This window comes from Dendrobates tinctorius, unplaced genomic scaffold (genome assembly GCF_039654945.1).
Source record: "Dendrobates tinctorius isolate UK_male_01 unplaced genomic scaffold, ASM3965494v1 ptg000147l, whole genome shotgun sequence".
Lineage (NCBI taxonomy): Eukaryota > Metazoa > Chordata > Amphibia > Anura > Dendrobatidae > Dendrobates > Dendrobates tinctorius.
In genome coordinates this window covers 16021456-16046088 of record NW_027361814.1, presented here as the reverse complement: position 1 = coordinate 16046088, position 24633 = coordinate 16021456, and the positions used below count along the sequence as shown (strand labels likewise).

The window sequence follows — 24633 nt, the reverse complement described above, 5'->3', positions numbered from 1 at the left end:
GTCCCATCATTGGCTAATGTGTCAATTACTGTCATTGTAGCAGGCATTGCCCGATGCCTGCACACACAAGACCGCCGGCACAGGCCCCCGACAGGCCTATACAGACCCCCGAGAGGCCCATACAGACCACTGGCAGCCGGCACAGGCCCCCGACAGGCCTATACAGACCCCCGAGAGGCCCATACAGACCACCGGCAGCCGACACAGGCCCCCGAGAGGCCCGTACAGACCACCGGCAGCCGGCACAGGCCCCCGACAGGCCTGTACAGACCCCTGAGAGGCCCGTACAGACCACCGGCAGTCGGCACAGACCCCCGACAGGCCTGTACAGACCCCTGAGAGGCCCGTACAGACCACCAGCAGTCGGCACAGACCCCCCGACAGTCAGCACAGACCCCCCGCAGTCGGCACAGACCGCGCATCATGATGACATCATTTCAGCAGCCAATCACAGCCACAACAGTGGCTCATTGCATTATGGGGATTTCCGATTCCGGTATCCGATATTGAAAAAATATCGGTACTCGGTATCGGAATTCCGATACAGCTAATATCGGCCGATACCCGATATTTGCAGTATCGGAATGCTCACCACTAATGCTGACATCTCCAGGTAAAAAATGTTTTGGATATCTTGGAACAGCTAGGAATATCTGAATCAGATCATTCATTTAAAAATGACTGACTCGTCACTTACAGGATGGACAGTTGATTTGCTGATGGTCTCTGCCTTTTTTAGGTGTGAGGTTTCTTATGCAGTGACGGGGCATCTTTGCTGTGGTTGGTGGGGCATGGGGCATTTGAATATGTACACTCAGTGGTGGACTAATCCATAGCTCCCCTTGGCAGCCACATCCTAAGTTATCCATTTTATTAGATTCCCAACTCCTTTGCTGGAGAAAGATTACTCCTTTTAATTACTAAGCCATATGTAGAAATGTGAGTCCATCCCTACTTCTTGCACGCTCTACAGCTCCGGTGAATGGGGGTGTCTCACATTTCTCAAACTCTATGAGAGCATGTAAGGAGACATGAGCGCCTACATAGCCACTTTTGTGTCCCATCATCCTGCTCTTGGACCTTTGCACAGTTGGTAAAATTAACCCCTCAGATTCCATAAATCAACAGGAAAGTTTTAATCGGCATGAAATATTTTCAGTTTTTCTGTTCACTAAAGCCTAAATGTGTCCTACGGTGCCGTGCATCTTACAGTCTGAAAAAAAAGTTAAAATGTCTGGGGAACCAAAATAGTCCCATGCGAGGCAACCAATAGCTTAAAGGCTTCCCTGTGCGCAATGAACTATCACTGGTAGAAAAACATATCACAGATTAGATTTAAAGAATTGTTATTATGTACCTGTACTGCAGGGGGAATTGTATTCAGTCACGGCATGTTCATCTAAAATTGGAAGAAACATAAGACACAGATGACCAAAGGTAAAAAAACAAGATACACGCTCAAGAGGTTGTCCGGTCACAAGATATTGATGAACTACTCTTGGAATAGGTCATCAGTGTTAGGGTACCGTTACGCATAATGATGTCCCAGCGATCCCACCAACGATCCAACGTGGATGGGATCGCTGGGACATTGTTAGCTAATCGCTGGTGAGCTGTCACATAGACAGCCCCTCCAGCGATCAGGACCAGCGAGCACGCTGGTTACCAATGTAAACATCGGGTTCCTAAGGGCTACGGGGCCCTTAGAAACCTAGATACCAGCGTGCGCTGCAGGCAGGGCGGAAGGTGGAGGCAGAGTGGCGCACAGACAGACCGGTGTAGCTCTGCTATCTGCTACTTCGGTCTGACAGACTGGAGTAGCAGATGGCAGAGCCATGCAGTGCACGCTGGTATCTAGGGTAAACATCTGGTTTCTAAGGGCCCCACAGCCCTTAGAAACCCGATGTTTACGTTGGTAACCAGCATGCAGCGTCGCTCATCGCTGGCTCCCGCTGCCACACGCAGCGATGCGCGCTGGCCAGTGGGAGACCAGCGATGAAAAAATGGCCCAGGACGATCCAGCACGATCAGCGATACCCCGTGGGGGGCTGATCGCTGCTGGATGTCACACACAGCGATCTCGCTGGAGAGATCGCTGATGTGTCACAAAATCAGCGATCTTGCCAGCAAGATCGCTGTGTGTAACGGGCTCTTTAGATCAGTGAGGGTATGACAGAACGCCCCCCCACCAGTCACCGGCTAGCAGTTCAGCACTGTCCGAAATAAAAAATTGACTGGAGCTACAGAGGCTGTAGAGGCCATTGCTGCTGTGCACTGCAGCTTCATGCAATGTGCATATCTGGTGACCGGCAGCTGATGGTGCGACTGTTTGGGAACCACAGCGAACTGCACAATGTGTGCTGTCAGGACTCTGAAGTACCGGCGCCAGGAGTGGGCGGACACTTGATCGCAAGTATGCGATTTGCATACACTTGCGCACGGTCTCGCTCAATACAAATGTATTGAGAGATGCCGAAAACAATTGAGTCGAAAGGTGGAGTATGCATATCGCATGCTTGTGATCATATGACCATCCGCTTCCCGCACGGGCAAAGAGAATCCTTACAGTGCACAGTGTGCACGATGTGAGTATTCACAAGTTTGCAGTCACATAGAGTGACTGCAAACCTATACCCCAAGGCCAGACTGCCCTTTTAAGGAAGGGGGGGGGGAAGTCTGCAAAAGTGGACAAATCCCTTGAGATCAATTTTCACAAAAATTAAAAAAAAATCACGCGCATAGGCATTGTTCTTAAAATGTTTAATTTAGGCCTAATTTACTACACCTGGGACAAAGAAGTCATAAATCTTCACTTTTGCAGCTTGCAGATTGCTTATGTTTATTTCTTGCTTGATAGAGAATCTTAAATGCTCAACTTCATGGGTGAGCTGTGGATGAAAGCAAAACTGAAAGAACTGGACATGGGCACAGAAGTATAATTGATGTGGCCACAATTGTATTAGAACTTTTATTATCTTATCAAAAACTAAAATTACATAACTAATGGCATAGAGTATGATAACTCTACCCAACTTAGGTCAATAATTTGGCTGCTAAGATGCTGATACTGTTCAAGAAAATCAGGTGTAATATACAATGTGTTGAAAATCTGCCATTGAAGAGTAAAAAGATAGTTAAGATCTGACAACTTGCTGCACAGCAGAGGGGATCTACACGGAGGAAATTCAGGTGGTGCTCCAAGACCCTAACCTAAATCCTGCTAACTGTGGTCAACTTTAACGTGGTATTCAGTGATAAGCCAGGGCATTTAGGAAACTTTAAAGGGGTTGCGTATCCAACATTTTTACCATATCCAAAGAATCAGTGGGGAGTGGGGACAGATTGCTGGGGCTTCAACTACTCCTGAGAACCATTTCTTCTGTGTCAAAGTGAGCATGCGTGATTACAACCTTATTCAATGTCTATGGGAGTTGTGCTAATGCATGTTCACTAGTGCTCTTATAGATCTATAAAACTGAAAGAATCAGTGGTCATGTATCCACACTCCAGAGACTTTGGAACCACATTTTTGGGATTTATAGGTGGCCCGGAGCTCAAACTGCTATTGATTATACAACCCTAATTCCAAAAAAGTTTGGACGCTGTGTGAGACAACATTCCGCTCCCAAAAACTCCAGTAATTGGTCTCCTCGCTTCCCAGACTTTTACAGACTGTTGTAAAAAGAATATGAGACGTTACTGTGGCGCCCCTGAGGGTTCAGTCGCCACAGAGGTACTGCACCTCCTCCTGAGGTGTGGTACCCCACTATCCAGGTAAGGTGGAGGCACCTGACCACACTCCAACACTAATATCCCACACGCACACCAGAAGTGTAGCAGAGCAACCTTTGTGGCTCCCTGCTTGGAAGACGAAGAGTGCTGGGAGGTGGGTGGAGCTTAGACTGCACAAGAGAGCGGGAGGATATTAGGAAAAGGGCAGTCTGAGAGAGAAGATCTCCTGAGAGGGATGGAGTGAAGGAAGTGCTGCAGCAGACTCCTATGACCTGGAGCTGCTGGCACAGGAAAGAGCCATAGAAAGCCTGATTCTTCAGAAGGAAGATAGTTTAGTATGGAACATAGGGAGAAGAAGATGACTAGGGACAGAGCAGAGCCCTTCCTCAAGTTCTAAGCGCATGGCCGGGGTCCGGTCCCCGAGGTTGTATGGATACTGATGGTCCTGCAGCAGACACTGGAGGAATAGAAGTTGTCACCACTTTATTCCCACCTAAGACTTGGGGGCACAACAGCAACGTGAGTGAGCCGGGACTTGATAGCAAGGAGTCCCCAAAGCAGGCTACAGCTGTCTGCCGTACAAGTAGAGTTCTTAGTAACATCAAGAAGGAGGAACTTGAGTTTAATACGCAACTACAAGTACTTCAGATTAGGCGCTAGTGTGGAGACGTTCAGAGAAGGCACATGTTGGAGGAGTGCTGGAAAGGTGTACTCTACCTTGCCTGGGAGTTGGCTGAGCCCCTGACCTGGAGTACACGGCACCGAAGTGGGCACCTGTATGCGCAACAGACTGTGAGTAAAGCCTTGGAACTACATGCCCTTGTGTCCTCCACTTATTCTTGCGCCTTACACCTGGCTCTGCCACATCTATTTCTTTACACTATATCCCCACTTGCCAACCTCTTCTACTCTGCCCTGGGACTACAGCTCCACCTGTAGGGAGCTTCAACATCATTGCTGCATCACACCATCTGTCGCCGAGAAGCAACCCTGCAGCGCTGGTCAAACTGACCAGAAACCACAGGTGGCGTCACGAATCATCTCAACAATTTTATCCCCATCACTCTACCCCTTTTACATTGACCGTCTGAGGCCACGGGCCGGGTCACTGCCACTGTGACATCTCCCATTGTAATCAACGGGCCCGGCACCAAGTACCCCACGGCCTGTGGGAGCGAGTCACTACACATTGGTGGACATTTTTTAAATGTGTTGCTGAATCAATTTCTAAATTAGTATTTTTTTTCAAATGAAATGGAAAAATATCTAACGTTCACCTTCTGATGTGTGTTCTCTGTTATGCTGTGAATGAACTATGGTTTTCCATTTAATTGCATCCATGTTTTCTTTACACAGCGTCCCTACTTGTTTAGAAATGAAATTGTACATCTATGTCCTATCTTGTGGATAAGTGATAATGCTGGTGAGATGTACAATTCAAAATAAAATTGTGGTACCGTGTTAGCCAGAAAAATAGATGTAAATACTTATGTCACCCAAAAAATTGAAGTATTCAAGGTGTGATACCTTTATTGGCTAACCAGAGAAATTATGTAATTTCTCTGGTTAGCCAATAAAGATATCACACCTTGAATATTTTTCTCAATTTTTGGGGAGACATAAGTATTTACATCTAATGCTGGTGAGATAACTTCTTAAAAGTTTTAGATAGCGATGAGTGTCTTGGTATGCTAATACTGTACAAATATTAATGCAACTACTTGAAGGTGGCTCAAAAATATTGAATATTATAAGAACATGAACATCTGTGGGCTATGAAATTACATGATAAAAAATGGACAAACTGAATCCTTCTAAACTATGTAGAAACAGGAGGTTAATTTTTCCTGTATGAGTCATAAGTCACTGCAAAAGTCATTGGCAGGAGTTAGCAGCAGAGCCAGGAGGTGAAGAGGGGAATGATAAATGAAGGAAAAAAGAGACTTCCTGGTTCTTCATAGAGCAAAAAAAAAAAGAGAAGAATCAGCTGGGTAGAAAGGCAAAATGAGCAATTGGTAGTACACAGTGCTATATAATATCATGATTACAATGTAATAAGAGAATAAAAACTTTGATGAGAGGAGGCGTGGTTATTTAATACAGATATAGACATGGAAAATTGGAGAAAATATCTAATTAGAGACAATATCTGTTACTTTTTTTAGCATTTTGTGATCATACATTGTCATAAAAAAGAATTCAAATTATAGTCTGAATACAGTACAGATAGTCAATTGATTAAAAAATGAATTTGCCTTACTCGGGAGAGCCTCATAAAATAAGAAAAAATTACCTTCTCCAAGTAAATTAAAACTTTATCAGGTGTGATCTCTGTTCTTTCAACAATAGGATTGTTTTTCAACTAAAACAAATAAGATAAATGGCTGAGAAATAATTATAATGCCATTGTTTCGAACTTCTATAAACCAAAAAGAAAGCAATTATATCAAATGTAAGGTTAAAATAACAATCTAAAATTAAAATAAAAAACAAACAAACTAAAATATATTTCTTATTTTTGAAAGTATGGCAGGTGGCTGAGGCAATAGGCTTGAACAGAGGTCGTCAGCAAGTACAGTATATTGCACCGAGATAACACTTGAGACACTTTTCTCTTAGGGCCCCGTCACACATAGCGACTCGCCAGCGATCCCGACAACGATATCAACGTGTCAGGATCACTGGTGTGTCGCTACATGATCGCTGTTGAGCTGCCAAACAGGCAGCTTCACCAGCGATCAGCACCAGCGACGACGAGCACGCGCGTCGCTCTGTACCTTAGTTACCAGCGCTCTGGTGCAGGGAGCTGGTAACCAAGGTAAACAGCGGGTTTCTATGCGCCGTGTGGCACTTAGAAAGCCTCTGTTTACCTTGGTTACCAGCTCCCTGCACCAGCACGCTGGTAACTAAGGTACACAGAGTGTTTCTAAGCACCGCGTTGCATTGCACCAATATTTTTGTAACATTTCAGGTAGTTTTATGTCAAAAAGTTGTTGAAAACTGCTTGGAGCTAAAGTGTCCACCTCACTGCATATAGTTGATGAGCGATGTTTGGATGAAGCTTCTTACATAATGGAAATACATTCCCCTTACCTTTTTCACACTTCTTTTACTAGGAAGAAATCCTGATAGAAGTTGCACCTCTATTATTACTGTATTGGTTACGGTTCTTTTGCCTAAATACCTAAAATAGAAGAATCCAAGCTCAAAACCAATAATAGGAACAAGGACATAAACTATGGATACGGCTGATTTATTCCAAAGAGCCTGGAAGACAGTACACACCACACAGGCTACATTATACTCTGTATGTACGAAAATTTTATCTCTGGAATCTGTACTTTATAGGGGAATAACTCAGTATAAGGTAGGAAGGGTCACACAACCAATTTTCTCTGATCCAACAAAATCGGTCCGATTACGCTAATCACACTGATCAAAGTTTGATCAGAGTATTAACAAAGAGTGAGAATAGCGTCATCCAATTGTCTCGTTTCTGGAGAATTGAAAAAAACAATTCCCCATCTCCTCCATTCAGTGTGTCCGTGATATCATCCAAGGACAGTCCAATTTTTTTTTTTTTTTTTTTCTCCACTGAACCATAGAATTGAATGGGCGAGTGCCATTTTGGATCAGAGGCAACTCATGCTTGCTGATATTTTTTTTTTTCTTGGACCTGCTTGGTCTGAGTAAAAAATTGAACATGTGCATAGCCCCTATGAATAACCTGTGGTTAGTGTTATCCATTGAAACGATGGATACTGCTCGTCTGATTCGTGTGCACCAGCCCTTAGCCAGCTCTATCTGTCAGTGCTGGAGTGTGGTTACAGATGCCGCTCACTATGAGTAGTGGCTGAAGCCAGACCAGCCGCACCTCGGTGACTGAAAGCCCAGAAAAAATAAAGTTAATTTTCTCCATGTAACAGGGCTTTCAGTTTGACAGGCACATGGCACATGTCTTCAGAGCACTATTAACCTGCAGATTAACCCTATATCTGCAAATTAATAGCGTTTGTTCACATGATAGGTACCCTTACCCTTTAAAATTAATTTTATTTCAGTTGAGTAATGAGCCACATAAAGGAGCTTGTTAGAATATAGGAAAGGGTTTATGGGGCTTATGTAGCTGACAGGTTCCCTTTAAGAGAATTTACTGTAGGTTTTAGATTTTAAAGAGAGCTTTCAGTCAACTCATGCTGTGCAAACCACGGGCAGCATGAATCAGAGCCTGGATGCACGATTGGCATTTCAAAGAAAGAACAGTTTAATGATCCGGCCAGAGACTGTAGGGAGAGATGAGGGCTGTCCTGTGCGGTCTTTGGCTGACTGCTCCCTACACCAATTGACAGGTCTCTCCATATGTACTTGAGACACTTGTCAGTCCACTGAAGTTGAGAGAAGGGAAGAGCAGTACTGGACTGGTCTCATCTCTGGCTATAGTCCCAAATATTTAAACTTTGCTTTCTTTGAAATGCTGGGGTATTTCAGAAAAAAAAAAATTGCTAGCTGCAATCCGGCAGTGAGATTCGGATTCATGCTGCACGCACCACGGCCATCATGAATTCTGCGACAGCTTCCCTTTCAGGGGTTTCTTTCAGTATGAAGACCCAGGCTCCTTTTTAATAAGCTCTTTCTTACCTGGCTTCCACTAATATTTCCAATCTTGTCTTTGCTTCATAGGTGCAGACAGATGGCTCAGTGCTCGCAGTGAGTGCGAAGAAGGCGTCAGACTTGATCAGAGGGGTATGATATTTCAAATGTGTCTGCATGTAGGAGGACAATATAATTGCATGGATTTAGTATCCAAGAATGACAGGAATGCAAAATATCTGACAAGTGTATAATATCATGGTCTTTAAGTATTGTGCTGAACGCAGTAATGAAAATCACGTATGAGGACAGATTACCTCATTGCTAATATACAGTTTATGTTTTACCTCTAACCACTGCAGGGTTTCTGAGAAGACAAAGTGCAAATGTTGCGCAGGGAGGAGGAGACTGAGACTTGATTACTAGGCCGAGCATTGATTTTTTTTTGGGGAAACTGTATTGCGGTATTATTTCAGTACTGTAAACAGCTGCATTTTGACTGCAATTGTAACGTAATTTGCACATGACATGATTTTCTTATTTGGGCGCTGTTCTCTGGCATAATATCTGTTGTAGTATTTTAAGGGCTTCTTATGGCATTACATTATTTGTGCACTGTTTGGTAGTAAGATTAAAAGTTTTCATTGTAGTGTTATGTTCACAAGATGCCTTTGCCATATGTTTTATTTGCCGCGATTTTCAAAAAAATGGGCAAAAATTGCCCATTTTTGGGAAAATCACAGCAAATACATTGTTTGAACACTGAATTAGGGTATATCCACACTTTACTAGTCAAAAACAACAATTTTTTTTTTGTAACCCTGTGGCATTATGTTAACTTTTTTTATTACATTTTCTGAAGCATTTTGTTAATTTCTTCATTTTTTTTTTCTCTGTTTTTTCTGTTTTGCAGACTCTTTTTAGTACTTTAGAGGTAATTTTCGGAAGTTTTTGAAATCCGTTAAAAATTAATGTATAAAACTTTAGTGTTTTTGAGGCAAAATGCCTACGAAAAGCAGTTCCGTCATTTATTTAGCCTTTCCCTTGTATTGTAAAATGTTTTTTTATTAGCAGAAAACAGCTGAAGATTGCTTAGGTTTATTCTTTTAATCATTTTCTGTCCTTGAACGTCTAAAGTGTTTAAAAGACGTTGAAAAGCTTGAATATTTGAACAGCACATCACTTTTCATTAGAAATGAAAAGGAAGATTACTTTAAGCATTTTGTAAACGCTTTTTTGACGTTTTTCGGAAAAGACCAACTTAAAAACACAAGATAAAATGTAGTGTGAACATGCACTTAGGGTATGTGGGTATAGCTTTTTTGGAGCAGGTCCTTTTTGAAAATCAGTTGGAAAATCTCTATAAAGGCTCAGTCAGATGGCCGTATAAATCGGAACGAGATCTGAACAGCGGGAACTTACCCTAATCCAGTGGCCTTCCCTTACCTGTATATATGAACAGCCGATCCCTGTAGCCGTCAGTGTGTACTCTCCTGGGATTTCTGGTAACGTCTCTCTTTGGGTAAGCAGGCTGTTCTTTGTGTCCACATGGAACTGCCTATGAAAACCAGACAGCGACCTGACTGTCACCGTCACCTCCAGATTGTCTTTGTAAGTTGCCTTTGTATATTTAGTCAATGCTTGAAGCGCCAATGCCGTATCCTGTATGAGAGGAAACATGTTCAGGTCAACCTAGGACTAATGAAAGAGCTATTATATATTACAAGATGTTAAATTATGCAGGCTGATTTTTCTGCCCATTCTGTGCAGCTAGATATTTTTAAGTGCTGTAACAGCTAGGCCATTAGGTGTCATAAGTTTCCCTTCTCTTTTATTCATGTGTTTGGAATTTTCTGTTCCCCAAATGGTTAATTGTTCAGAACCACCCCTTCTTTCTGCCCTGGTCAACAACATGTAACCATTTTTCCAGCCGTCTCTGGAGTAGCTCACACCTGCTCAGCTCAGCTCTTTGCAAAACCATTGCTATAACAAGCGGATTCCGGTAAGGATAATGCAATTATTAGTTATGCATCTCTGTTTGGCTGGCCATAATGCATTCCTCATGATTGCAATGCATGTTCTCCCCCTGTAATGCTAGTACACTGCATGATAGTTATGCATCCTCCGTTCAGTGAGTGCAAGCTGCAGCCATTAGTGTGTTAGTTATCTTTCTCCTTTGCTGCTGTGTATGTTATATTGCCCAGCTCTTATATAATGCATGAAAACAGCATCCTGTATCATTGCTACTGTTGTGATAATACCCTGCATTGCTATTACCTGCCAGTATTTGTGTATTCTATACTGTCTACCAGTACTGATATGCTGTATTATCTTTCTCTTGAAGTTTTTACTGAAATCGTCCACATTTTGTACAACAATCATCTATAACTGTGTTCTACTATACCATCTATTATCATCTCCCATCGTTGTCCATATCATCCCAATAAATAATAGACTTAAGCACCCATACATTCTTGTTTCTGGGAGTGGATGAAAGGTTAAGCCGTATGCTGGAATCCACAAAGCATCATACGTGGAAGATGGCAGAACAGTAAAAACGGAACTGCCATTCGCAGGCGTTGGTTACACAGGCTATACGGCTCCGCTACCACTCAAACTGTCCACAAACGGGTACTACGGCAGCCACAGAGACAAGAGCACAGGGCTCAGTAAAAACGGAACCGCCAGTCGCAGGCGGTGGTTAACCAGGCTATACGGCACCGCTACCACCTAAACTGCTCTGCATATAGATACTACAGCAGCCGCCACACAGCCGCAGAGACAAGAGCATAGGGCTCAGTAAAATGGACCGCTGGTTGCACGCGGTGGTTACACAGACTGTAAGGGACCGCTGTCACCCAGACTGCTCCGCATGTGGGTATTACAGCAGCCGCCGGGAATAAGAGCCCAGGGGTCAATAAAGGACCGCTGGTTGCATGCGGTGATTGCATAGGCTGTACTGGACCGCTAACACCCACACTGCTCCACATACGGGTATCACAGCAGCCGCAGAACGCTACTGCAGCCCACTAAGAAGTGCCACATCTTTCCTGCCACGCGGAAGCCCGCCATACATAGACTGTTTCCCGCCAATATACTCAGTAGTATGCAGCTAAATGTGGCGTGTCTCGAAAAAGCACATCCTCACTCAAAACGAGGTCACGAGCAAGCTCCAGCCGATCGTCATTAGCAGTGCTAGCTGCTGTCACTCGCGCCAAAGCAAGATCCTCCTTCGCCGAACGAGAGATGCATTTAAAGATGAGACAAGCAGATCAAGGTGCCGAAACTGCATGTTTACAGGCAGAGAGAGAGGTGGAAAATGCACGTCTGCAAGTAGAGAGAGAGGCCGAAACCGCACTCCTGCAGACAGAACTAGAAAGACTTGCTGCAGACAAAGAGACAGCAGCTGCAATAGCTAAAGCAGAGTATTTGGAAGCTACGAAAGATCCTGATTTTGAGAGACTCAGCAACATTCTCAGACCAGGTCTAGAGCAGCAAGATCCAGCGCAACGCGTCTTAGAATATGTCCATCAACATTCCGGCGTAGATGACAGCCCTGGCGCATCATATCAATCAGCCTATGCCGATTGCCAACGATCCAACCCACAACCATAGTGTTACGGTTCTGCAGCACAGGACTAGGGTAGGAGGGAGAAAACTGACCCTGCAGTGCGGCTAGGCTGATGCCCTATGATGGAGTGGGCGACACATTCCTTGTGAATAGACCCACCGACGATCCTAGGCTAATCTCAAGCAAAGACCTATAGATAGGGGGAATGGGTCCCTGAAAGATATAAGGACTGGGTACAAAAATGGGTCACCTCTTAACAGAAAACACAAAGAAGACTGCAGAAACAAACTGAAAATGGCAACTAAGACTAGCAGAACCAGAGGTCCCAGAACTGCACTAATTAAACACACAGAGCGCAAAGCAAGGCTCCAAGCTAGACATCAAGTGGATTAACACTGTTGTCCAGCAAGGAATGAGAGACAGGTGCAGGCTAATAAAGGGTGATACAATCACCTGACCAAAGGCAAACCCCGCACCAGGGGAAAAAGACCAGCAGCCAGAACACTACAAAAAATGGCGGATAGTCACAAACGGAGCAGATTCTAACAGTACCTCCCCTTTAATGAGGATCCCCCGGATCCTCTAGGCTGAGCCTTTTTCGGAAATCTCCTGTGAAAAGCCTTAATTAATCTTGAGGCTGAGTCGTCCACCGCTTTCACCCAGGAATTGTCCTCGGGACCAAAACCCTTCCAGGACACGAGATACTGTAAGCCTCCTCTGTGCCACTGGAATCAAGAATGCGTGAAATCTCAAACTCACAGTCCTCATCAATTGGAGGAGCAGACGGCATAGCCACCTTATCAGACGTGTCAACTTTCTTCAGTAAAGATACATGAAAAACTGAATTAATTTTCCACGACGAAGGAATGTCCAATCTGACCGCTGCCGAGTTGACAATCTGAACCACTTTGAAGGGTCCAACAAACTTAGGCCCCAGTTTTTTGGAAGGGATTTTTAAACGCAGATTCTTAGAGGACAATCAAACCATGTCCCCAACAACAAACCTCGCCTCCCTTCTTTTCTTGTCAAAATATTTCTTAGACCTCCTATTCGCCTGATTCAGATTATGGCGTACACTGGTCCAAACCCTTTCCAAATTTCCAGAAAAACTCTCCTCCTCAGGCACCGCTGCCCCAATCCTAGAAAAAGGACCAAAAGATGGATGCTTCTCAGTGCAACAGAAAAAAGGAGAACAACCAGCCAAAGAAGACATATGATTATTGAGAGCAAACTCAGCTAATGGTAGATATTCTGACCACATCTCCTGATTAGTTTAATATATCCGATACTATGGGTAACTAGCAATTTCCATAATCCCCAAAGGGGATGGGCCACTCTAAGCATAATACAGAATTCACACATAGGAAGAGCATACCGCCCAATATAAATGAACATGAAAAAAAATTTTGATTAAAAAAAACCTTTTATTAAACACTACATAAAACTACAAAATCATAGTAATAGTAGATGAATTAATCAGTGTTTGGGAGACAAAAGACAGATTCCCCGGAACTAATTCATAGCCGAGGCACAAGTAAAGTGCACCATAGGAAATGTTCCTAAAAAGAAGGAAGGCAAAAAAATGCCCATGTCATGCCCTCTCCCCATGTGTACAAAAAGCATGTCTCTTTGATTCCCATAAATACACAATGTATATACACATATCTAAATGCAAAGTGCAGAGACTGCAAATAAGGCTACACAGTAATCAACACGTATGAAGACGCGCCAATGGGGCTATGCCTTCCCTTCTGAATAAAGTGACAGTGCAGATCAAAGTGCCATATAGTGCTTACCCATCTGGGTGAATGTCTGAGTTCCAGGAACGTGCCCCGACGCACGTTTCGCCTGTCTGGCTTCCTCGGGGGGCAGTGACATCTCCTGATTGTCTGCTACAAAACATCTCAAAAACTGCGCAATGTCCTGGTTCTTCCTCTCGGTCTGTCCATTGGACTCCAGATGATAACCTGATGAAAATGACAAATGAACCTTAAGTCTGTCCCAAAAGGCACACCAAAATTGAGCCACAAACTGTGGTCCCCTATCGGAGACAATGTCCGTGGGGACACCATAGAGTCTGACAATCTCTTTCACGAATGCCCTGGCAAGTGTCTTAGCATAGGGTAATTTATTGAACAGGACCAGATGACACATCTTACTAAACCGGTCCACCAAAACACAGATGACAGAAAAACCCTCAGAGACCGGCAGGTCAGTAATAAAATCCATTGCAAGATGCGTCCATGGGGAACTAGGAACCTTTAATGGCACAGCAACCCTGCCGCTGGAGCATGAGAAGCTTTAGACCTAGCGCACATGGTAAACTGACGCACCCACTTGACGATTTCTCTTAGCCACCCCGGCCACCAGAAATTCCGGCCGATTGACTTTCTAGCTTCGGCAATTCCTGGATGATCCGCTAGAGAAGACTCATGACATTCCATAAACAAAGCTCTCCTCAGGGCTTTAGGCACAAATAATTTCCCATATGGAGTGTTGGTTGGTGCTGCATCCTGGGCTTTAAGAATGCTATATTCCAACTCAGAACCTAAAGCTGCCACCACCACCCCTTTCTGCAGAATAGATTCCTCCTTTGCAGTATTAACTGCTGGGGAGAAACTTCAAGACAAAGCATCAGCTTTAACATTCTTTGTCCCAGGGATATATGTCACAGAAAAATGGAACTGGGCAAAAAACAATGCCCACCTGGCTTGACGAGCATTCAAACGTTTGGCAGCATCCAGATAGATCAGATTCTTGTGATCTGTAAAGACTTGTATAGGATGTCTAGCGCCCTCCAAAAAATGTCGCCAATGCTCAAACGCAAGCTTAATAGCCAGCGATTCTCGGTTCCCAACATTGTAGTTGAGCGCCGCCTCTGAAAATTTCTTAAAGAAGAATGCACAGGGATGTACCCCATCCTCTCCCTCCTGTGACAGAACAGCCCCCAATCCTACTGATGAGGTATCCACCTCTACCAGAAAGGGCTTAGTCTCATCTGTCTGGATCAAGACAGGAGCAGAGCTAAACATCTCCTTGAGATGCTCAAAGGCCTTGACAGCCTCAGGGGACCATTGGACAGTATTGTCACCCTTCTTAGTCAGATCAGTAAGGGGTTTGGCGATAACAGAAAAATTCTTTATGAATTTTCTGTAATAATTAGCAAACCCCAAGAATCTCTGAATTGCCTTCAAGCATTCAGGTCTTGGCCACTCCAATACCGCCTGGACCTTCACCGGGTCCATCTCAAACCCATCACTGGAAACAATGTACCCCAAAATGCTAATTTTCTGTACAGCAAACTCGCATTTCTCCAGTTTAGGAAAGAGTGACTTTTCTCTCAGAATCTGCAGAACCTCGCGGACTCTCTGCCAATGCGACTCCAGATTGGGTGAGTAGATCAAAATATCATCCAAATAAACGATAACACTTCTACCGATCAACGGTCTCAGAATGTCATTGATGAAATTTTGAAAGAACACCGGAGCATTTGTAAGGCCGAAAGGCTTTACTAGACACTCAAAATGACCTTCTGGGGTATTAAAGGCTACCTTCCATTCATTGCCTTCTTTAATTCGCAGCAAATTATGTGCCCCACGGAGATCAATCTTAGAGAACCACTTGGCTCCAACCAATTGGTTAAACAAATCCGGAATTAGCGGCAAGGAGTAAGGATTGCCTACAGTGATCTTGTTAATCTCCCTGAAATCCAAACACGGCCTAATACCCCCATCTTTCTTTTTGACAAACAAGAATCCCACAGCCACAGGGGACTTGGAGGGTCTTATATGACCTGCAGCAAGACTAGTCTGCAGGTATTCCTTTTAGGCCTCCCTCACGGGGATAGTCAGATTAAATAAGCAACGCTTAGGGAGAGTAGCACCTGGGACGAACTCAATAGCGCAATCGTAATCTCTATGCGGTGGCAGAGCTTGTGACTCAACTTCAGAAAATACTTTCCAGAATTCCTGAATGGGTTCAGGCAGCTCATTTTTCACCACAGCAGCAATGCGTACATCACATTTCCCATGACACCCCTGACCCCAGGATCTTATATTATTTGATGACCAGTCCAGTACAGGATTGTGCACTTTTAATCGTAATCTCTATGCGGTGGCAGAGCTTGTGACTCAACTTCAGAAAATACTTTCCAGAATTCCTGAATGGGTTCAGGCAGCTCATTTTTCACCACAGCAGCAATGCGTACATCACATTTCCCATGACACCCCTGACCCCAGGATCTTATATTATTTGATGACCAGTCCAGTACAGGATTGTGCACTTTTAACCAGGTTAACCCCAGAACGACTGGAAAAGGCAATTTATCAAGTACAAACAAATCTAAAGATTCCTGGTGTTCCATATTCACAGTGAGTGGAAACCCGGTGACCTTTCGGGAAACACACCCATTCTCGAGCGGAGTGTTATCAATCGCCACTACAGGAAAAGGGGATGACAAAGGTACAGACTCAATCTTATACTTGTCAAGAAATTGTTGATCGATCAAATTCAGTGCAAACCCTCAGTCCACCATGACTTGAAAATCCATAGTATGACCATGACAGATAGAACTACCAGAAAAAGAAACTCCTGCGGACCGTAAAAATGCAGTACGAACGGGAGGGTAACTCTGAGCCCTATTTTTTTTTTCCTAATTTATGCAACCTTCACATTGCTTAATAAAATGGCCAGTCTTACCACAATAAAGGCATAGCCCCTCAGATAACCTTCTCTCCCTTTCCTGGGAACGAAAGGACATAGCACCAAGTTGCATCGGTTCCCTGTAGTCCACGGGGGTCTCTTGAGAGACAGGACCCAGTAGAATTGAATCCTTATTCTGCCTTTCTCTCAATTTTCTATCCACCCTGATGGCTAACTGCATTGCAGCCTCAAGTGTATCAGGTGCAGGGTATGCAATGAGTAAGTCTTTAACCCGGTCATTCAGACCTGACAAAAACTGACTCCTGAGTGCAGGGTCATTCCAGCTGATTTCTGCAGACCATCGTCTAAACTGGGTGCAATATCCCTCAGTGTCACCAGAACCCTGTTTCAGCCATCTGAGTTTTGCCTCAGCTGTAGTGACCCGATCCGGATCGTCATAAATTTACCCCATAGCAGAAAAAAACGCTTCTACTGACATCAAACAAGGGTCATCTGGACACAATGAAAATGACCCTCGCAATAGGGATATAATAATCCCCACACGCTGTAATTCAGCTCCTGAAGATCTGGGTCTAAGCCGAAACATGCATTTTTTTAACTAAAAAAATTCCTGCCGTTTACCAGAAAAACATTCAGGCAAGCTCACCTTAGGCTCTTCGGGGCGGACCCCTTGGCAGTTACTCACATGCTTTTGTAAGCCGGAATCTTCCAATGTTAACTGTTGCAGGCGTTGAGCGAGATCTTGAACGCTGTTCATATTGCACAAATCCGGGAGGTTTTTTTTTTTAATGCTTTCTCGGGTTGGACAAACTGTTACGGTTCTGCAGCACAGGACTAGGGTAGGAGGGGGAAAACTGACAGGTGCAGGCAAATAAAGAGTGATACAATCACCTGAACAAAGGCAAACCCAGCACCAGGGGAGAAAGACCAGCAGCCAGAACACTACAAGAAAATGGCGGATAGTCACAAACTGAGCAGATTCTAACAAATATGCGAGGAGACGTCCAGCACAGAGATGTCGACCACAGCTACCGTTCCACTGAAAAGAAGGTACAGCTCCAATCCCACCTTAAAGAGACACCTTCTCCACCGACAAGGTACCGCACAGAATATCCGGAGTCAGAAGCATCTTACAGGTATGATGATACACCACACACTAGACATGACTATTACACACAGGCTCATGCCAGCACTGACGGAGCCACCATGGACCTTGCAAAATTCCCTGCCCACCGAGATCTGGTTACAAAAGGGACTTGTAAAGTTCACTGATAAACCCGAGAACTAACGGTCATGGCGAGCCTCGTTCCGGAATGCCATTCATGGTCTGGATCTTTCTTGTAGTGAGGAGTTAGATCTCCTGGTAAAGTGGCTTGGAAGTGAGTAGATCGACTGGTAAAGTGGCTTGGAAGTGAGTCAGTCGAGCATGCCAAAAGACTGAGAGACATTAATGTAAAGCATCCTCGCACAGCCCTACATAAAGTGTGGGAGAGACTTGATGAATGCTATGGGACAGTAGAAGTCATAGAGAATGCTTTATATAAAAGAATTGATGATTTTCCTAAGATAGGACCTAAAGGTTATCTAAAGCTTAGAGAACTGAGAGATTTATTAAATGAGTTGCAGGTTGCCCAGCAGGAAAGAGACTTGCCCGGATTGGCATTCTTAGAGACCACTAAGGGTGTCAATCCGATAGTTGTCATGCCCGTCATGTCTGATATGCCGCATGACCCCTGGTGTGCCAGCGCACCTAAAGGGGGTTTTACACATAGCGATATCGCTAGCAATATCGCTAAAGCAACACCGATTTGGTGACGCAGCAGCGATATCACTAGCGATATCTCTATGTGTGATACTTACCTCCAACCGGCTCCCCCGCTGTCTGTCGCTGAATGGGCAGCTCCATTTCTCATCAGGCGCTTCCTGCTGGTGCCGACGAGCAACACGTGGACGCGGACGAGAGGACGTCAGGATCGCCTCGTCTAAAAGGTAAGTAATGACCGCTGTATCGCTGCTGCATCGCTGTGAGATCTGCCTGTGTGGCAGCTCACTAGCGACCATTTAGCGATGCACCAGCGATCCTGACCGGGTCGTATCGTGGTCGGGATCGCTGGTGCATCGCTAAATGTAAAGGGGCCTTTACTGTCTTGCTCGTTATGTCTTGTGTGCTGCATGACCCCTGGAGCAGTGTGCACGCGCACCTCACTGTTATATCTGTCATGTCCATTATACTGCATGACCCCTGGAGAGGTGTGCACACGCACCTCATGACTATTGTGCTGAGTGATCCCTGGAGCAGTGTGCATGTGCAACTTGTAACTGTTGTGCTGCGTCACTCCTGGAGCAGTGTGCATGCACACCTCACCTCATGGCTGCATGCCATGGCTGTGTGCGCACCCGTCCATGCTCTGCCTGCTGTGATCGTCTCTACGGTCCAGCAGAATGCCGCGTCCGCAGGTCCTGCCGCGGTCCCCGCTGCTCCCGGCTCCCCTGCCGCTGCCATCCCGCTCCCTGGCGGCTTCCACGCTGCGGTCACGCCTGCCCCGTTCCTCACCGCGGCTCGCCCGTTTCTCTTACCCGGCACCCGCTCCTGCCCGTATCCTCTGCTCCAGACAGGCGCGCGCCCCTGCCCGGCTTCCTGCTCCTCGACGGGCACGCGCCCACTCTGAACTCAGGAGCGTGCGCTCCCTTCATTCCCCCTGAGCGCATGCGCCCTCCTCAGCCTGCGCCTGCGAGGGTCACGACCCGGAAATCCCTGTTCAGATGCCCTATATCAGGCCGCCTCTCCCTCCTGACGGTGCCTGATAATCGCTTGAGCCCTGCTTGTGATCCTGGCCCCCTTGTCTCTGTGCGCACCTCTGCTCTCAACCGTTCCTCAGCTAATAGTGCCTCTCCACTATTCTCTGTCTTAGGTTCCGGAGTTCCCAGCCAGTTCCGCCCCGTCCTGGTCCTCCAGCTGTCTCCAGTCCGTGTCTTCTGCCTGCCGGCCCACCCGTGTTCCAGATCTGTCCGCCTGCCGTGTTCCTCTCACAGAGAGATTACCTGCCGACCCCTCTTGTGTTCCGTTGGGTCCCCGCGGCCCTCTCCCTGGGTACCAGCTGCCGGGGTGATAGATACCCGCGGGCCTGCCCCAAACACTCCCTGTATAGGGGGTGGTCCACCTGGTCAGCTTGCCCGTGGGAGGTTCGTTGCCACGGTCCAGCGGGTCCACTCTTGGAGTACTACCAAAGTCTCATACAGAATCTGATCCAGCAATCCTCTCTCTATGGTCCTGGAGGCTCTGATCATGTGACCCTCTCTATGGTCCAGCAGAATATGATCCAGCAATCTTCTCTCTATGGTCCTGGAGGCCCTGATCATGTGACCCTCTCTATGATCCTGGAGGATCTGAACCGGAAGTTCTTCTGGTCCGACCCGGAAGTGCAGGTGCTAATGCCCTATATCAGACCGCCCCGTCCTATGGTCAGTGCCTGATTATTATGTTGCTTCCCTGCTAGGCTGCTCGGTTGCTCCTGGTATTCTGTGCCCCAGCACTTTGCCCTGTCGTGCTTCTTTGCACATGCTCAGTGCTTGTACTTCGTCTGCTGTCCTGTGTTTGTCCTTAGTCATGTCTGCGCCCAGTGTCCTGTACTTGATCTCATGTCTTGTTTGTCTCTTGCCTCGTTTCTTTCCTATGCCTTTGCTAGCTCTGTTCTCTGCCTGGTGCTCTGTTGTGCCTCCTGGCACATGCACCATTCCTGCTCTCTGACCTATGGTGCTCCTCAAGCACATTTCCAGGCTAGTCTCAAGGTTCTTCCTTGACCCCGCTCTGGGCTTTGGCCTACGTTCCACTGCTAGCTCTGTTCTCTGACTGGTGCTCTGTTGTGCCTCCTGGCACACACACCATTCCTGCTCTCTGACCTATGGTGCTCCTCAAGCACATTTCCAGGCTAGTCTCAAGGTTCTTCCTTGACCCGGCTTTGGCCTACGCTCCGCTGCTAGCCCTGTTCTCTGCCTGGTGCTCTGTTATGCCTCCTGGTACACTCACCATTCCTGCTCTCTGACCTATGGTGCTCCTCAAGCACATTTCCAGGGTAGTCTCAAGGTTCTTCCTTGAACCGGCTCTGGGCTTCGGCCTATGCTCCGCTGCTAGCTCTGTACTCTGCCTTGTGCTCTGTTGTGTCTCCTGGCACACTCTCTTCTCCTGTATTGTCTGTACTCGGCTCTGTGCTTCTCCTAGGTTCCTCTCCTTGCTTTGTCTTTTCCTTGCCTAGTTCCCCGCGTGTCGCCTAGCACGCACCCTGTCTTGTTTTCCTCTTGCCCGCCTGTCTGTGCCTCAGTCCTGCCACTGCTTGTTCCTCAGCCGTGTGCGCTGGTCAGTAAGGCGCATCCTGCATTACACCCTGCCTTGGACCCTGGCGTGTCTCCTAGCATGCATCCTGCATTGAACCCTGCCTTGGACCCTGGTGTGTCTCCTAGCACGCATCCTGAATTGAACCCTGCCTTGGACCCTGGCGTGTCTCCTAGCACGCATCCTGCATTGCACCCTGCCTTGGACCCTGGCGTGCCACCTAGCACGTACCCTGTCTTGGACCTTGGCGTGCCCTTGCACGCACGTAGCCGTGTATCTCCGTGTCCTCGTATTTATGTTGTGTATCTGAATAAACCCTGAGACCACGCTTCATGAAGAAACCCTGTGACCATGCTGTGTCTTGTCTTGTACCTTGCTCCTTTCCTGTTGCCGAACCAACACGCACTAGTGTCTCCCTGAGCCGGCCGTCTGGTCACAGCAGTCGTGGTGGCTTACCCCCTCGGTCTTGCCCCTGACACTCCCTGTACAGTGGGTGGTTCCTCACAAGGTCAGCTCGCCCTAGGTGGGTGAGTGCCACGGCCCAGAGGGTCCACTCTAAAAAAAATCGACTCAGCAGGAGCTGAGTCCATCACAATAGTAGAGAAACTTCCTTACAACCTACAAGAAAAGTAGATTACATGTGGTTCACAGTATAAACAAAATCATAATGTACCATTCCCTCCTTTCACTGTATTTGTTGATTTTGTCACCAAACAATCTAGGATTAGAAATGACCCTAATTTTGACTTTACTCTGTCATGTTCCACTGCCTCCGGTGCCAAACCCGGTAAAACACCCGTGGCAGTCCACAAAACTAACATTGATTCCACAGGTCCTCCTCACAAAGTGAATAAATCCCCTCCAGACAAGAGCAAGCCTCAATATGTCAGTAAATATTGTCCTCTACATGAGAAACCACATCCTCTACTAAAATGCAGAGCCTTCAGGGAGAAGACAACATCTGCTTCAAATGCAAGCAGAGGAGCATGATGAGAAGCAGCAGGACACTGACGAAGACACCCCTGTGGTCGGCTCTCAATGTACGGAGATTTGTAAGGGACTCACAGGAGGAAGGTCCTGTTCAAAAATCTGCCTTGTCCGAGTCTATCCTGCAGGCCGCAAGGACAAAGCCTTCGAGATTTAAGCAATCCTGGATGACCAAAGTGACAGGTCTCTAGTCAGGTCCATCTTCTTTGACAACTTCAGCATTGTAGGTCCTGGTTTCTCCCTACACCCTGAGGACGTGTTCAGGTACCGTTGAGAAGGCGGGGAGAAAAGCAACCGGATACAAAGTAGAGACCATAGATGGCCAAACCTGCCTATCGTTACCGACCATCCTGGAGTACAACCAGATTCCTGACAACAGGTCAGCGATACCTTCACGGGTGGTGGCGACACATCACCCCCATCTAAAGTGTATAGCTCACCTGATACCTGAGATGGATCCAAGAACCCTGTGATGTACAATGTCTGTGAGGTATGGGGTTTTGTCCACAAAATATGATGTTTTCTGTTGTAACTTTCCAGAAAGATCCGGCAGATATGACAATCCAGGCTGCTAGCTCTGCAGCTTCATCCCTCCTCCCTTCACACACACACAGAGCAGTGCCACCCCCCCTCCTCTACAGCCTGTGTTCGCACTAGTAATAGGAGACCCCCCTGCTGCTACAACCATTTGTTTCCTTCTCTCCTCTTCAGAGCGGGAAAAACTTCTTTGTTTGAAACGAATAAAACTATGAGAGACTATACCATAAGAACCAAATACCCTAGAGATATGAAAATCACATTTTTGTAATCCGGGCGGTCACAGCGTCGCTGCCGTGGTTCTGGCGAAGCGTAATCCTTTCAGAACCTGAGATATGTGTTCCAGCTAAACGGTGTATCAGAACTACTGCACATTTGGTCTTGAATTATTGTACTCAACAAATCACAACCAATGATGCCCTATATGTGTCTGTGCGGGCTGCCCCCACGGAGTTATGATTAGTATAAGTTTTCTAGTGTAATTCTACATCCAAAGGAGAGAGGTGGGATTAACCCAGCATGCATCTCTCTGTGATGTCACATAGCAAGTCTATAAACCATTTCCTGGACAAAACCAGAGCAGAACAGCTCAAGTCGTCGTGCTAGAAAGATCCCCAGATGAGCGGAGAAGTGCAGCTCCGCCTCCACCCACCTTAGCCGCATGGTCTGCCTAAGGAACAATATGGAACTGTGAGTGTACTCTCTTTGTTTTCTCCACTTTTATTTTATACCTGTACTGTACATATTTTATGTCTCAATTTTATAGCAACTTTTATCTGTAATCACTGTCCTCTTTCGGAAAATAAATGAAATAATTATTTAGATCTGTCTCTATGCTCTAAGACTCGAACTATACGCCTTTGATAGATAATCGCTACTAATTCAAGGGGTTTGCCACGGACCCTCTTAATTTAACACTGTGAATTAAGTAACCGTGACTGGTGGCAGCGCGTTGTGTACGGCTATTGCGGCTTGCTGGCAGTCTAGAAGGGTCTGCGGCACCAGCATTCATAATTCCCTTACTGCAGAAGCCTAATTGCCGGTTCACAACAGGCAGCCCGTCCGGCGACCAATTATCCTAGGTGCAGTTCCCTGACTGACCTGAGGGTAAGGGGGGCGCCGGAGAGCTGCGAGTTCCAAAGTGGAACTGGAAAGTGGGATATACATAAATCCCCGCAGTACTTGGAAGATTGATAGCAGTGGTGGGGCATCCAAATTAAACTCCCCCTGCGGCAAATTGTAGAGTGAGATTAGCTTGCTGGATATTTTTGTCACATGGTGCCAGTGGTGGGATAACTAAGATAAGCCCCACTGCGCCTGTGATAGCCGTGTGCCGGCATTGTGTCTCATCCCTCCGTCCGCTGATACACCCGTGTCAGTGGTGGGACTGTGACATAGTGGTGACACAGGGTCCGCTGTCCGTCGCGATTTGGTGGCAGCGGGACCCCCGTTAGTGTCGCCCGTATTTGGACGAACGGCGGTGGGCTGTTCGTCACATATTGGTGGCAGCGGTGGGATTGTGACATAGTGGTGACACAGGGTCCGCTGTCCGTCGCGTTTTGGTGGCAGCGGGACCCCCGTTAGTGTCGCCCGTAAGTGGACGAACGGCGGTGGGCTGTTCGTCACATATTGGTGGCAGAGCGGTGGGATAATCCTAGAGCATTAGTGATTTGGTTTGAGCAATCATTCCTCTCACTAAAAACCTGCACGGTTCCTGCGGGAATCCTGCATCATAGGTTTTGGAGAACAGACTCAGTGGTTACTAGTTCTGAGACATTTGTGTGTACGTACAAGTATTCTCTCCCATTTCTTCGTTTTTCTTTTTCTATCTTTTATTTGGCAACCATGGCGGCAAAAGGAGAACCTTGGTACAACCGGCAGACAAAGGAAGTTCTTGCTGGGTTATGCACGTACCAAGGCCTTGACGCCACGAACAAAAACAGAGCTCAAATGATCGCAGCTCTAGTGCAGCTGGACAACGACCAGAATCCAGCGAGTGCAGAAGTTGGCCCAAGTGACAATGGGGCTGCCGCAGAGGCTCCACTCATGAGCGCGGGCCCCACATTCAACCAGAGCACGCTGGACCCCTACCTGCAAGCGGCCTTGGACGCACTCCCTGCCGAAGACCGTGATGGACGTCTGCAGCTGATCCAGCAAGCTCAAGAGAGAGCAGAGCAGCGAGCCGAGCGGGAGGCGGAGAGACGCGAGCGCCAAGCTGAGGCTG

At 46.5% G+C, this 24633-nt stretch overlaps 1 protein-coding gene across 1 annotated transcript in view; it reads right to left on the bottom strand.

The window, feature by feature from the left end:
• The window catches only part of LOC141049750 (alpha-2-macroglobulin-like protein 1), a 160939-nt gene that overhangs the window by 9886 nt on the left and 126420 nt on the right, over nt 1–24633 (bottom strand). Inside the window, 6 exon segments of the mRNA XM_073546477.1 lie at nt 1358–1399; nt 2786–2888; nt 6026–6094; nt 6826–6916; nt 8371–8495; nt 9769–9984. Of these exon segments, the coding sequence (XP_073402578.1) occupies nt 1358–1399; nt 2786–2888; nt 6026–6094; nt 6826–6916; nt 8371–8495; nt 9769–9984 (646 nt within the window).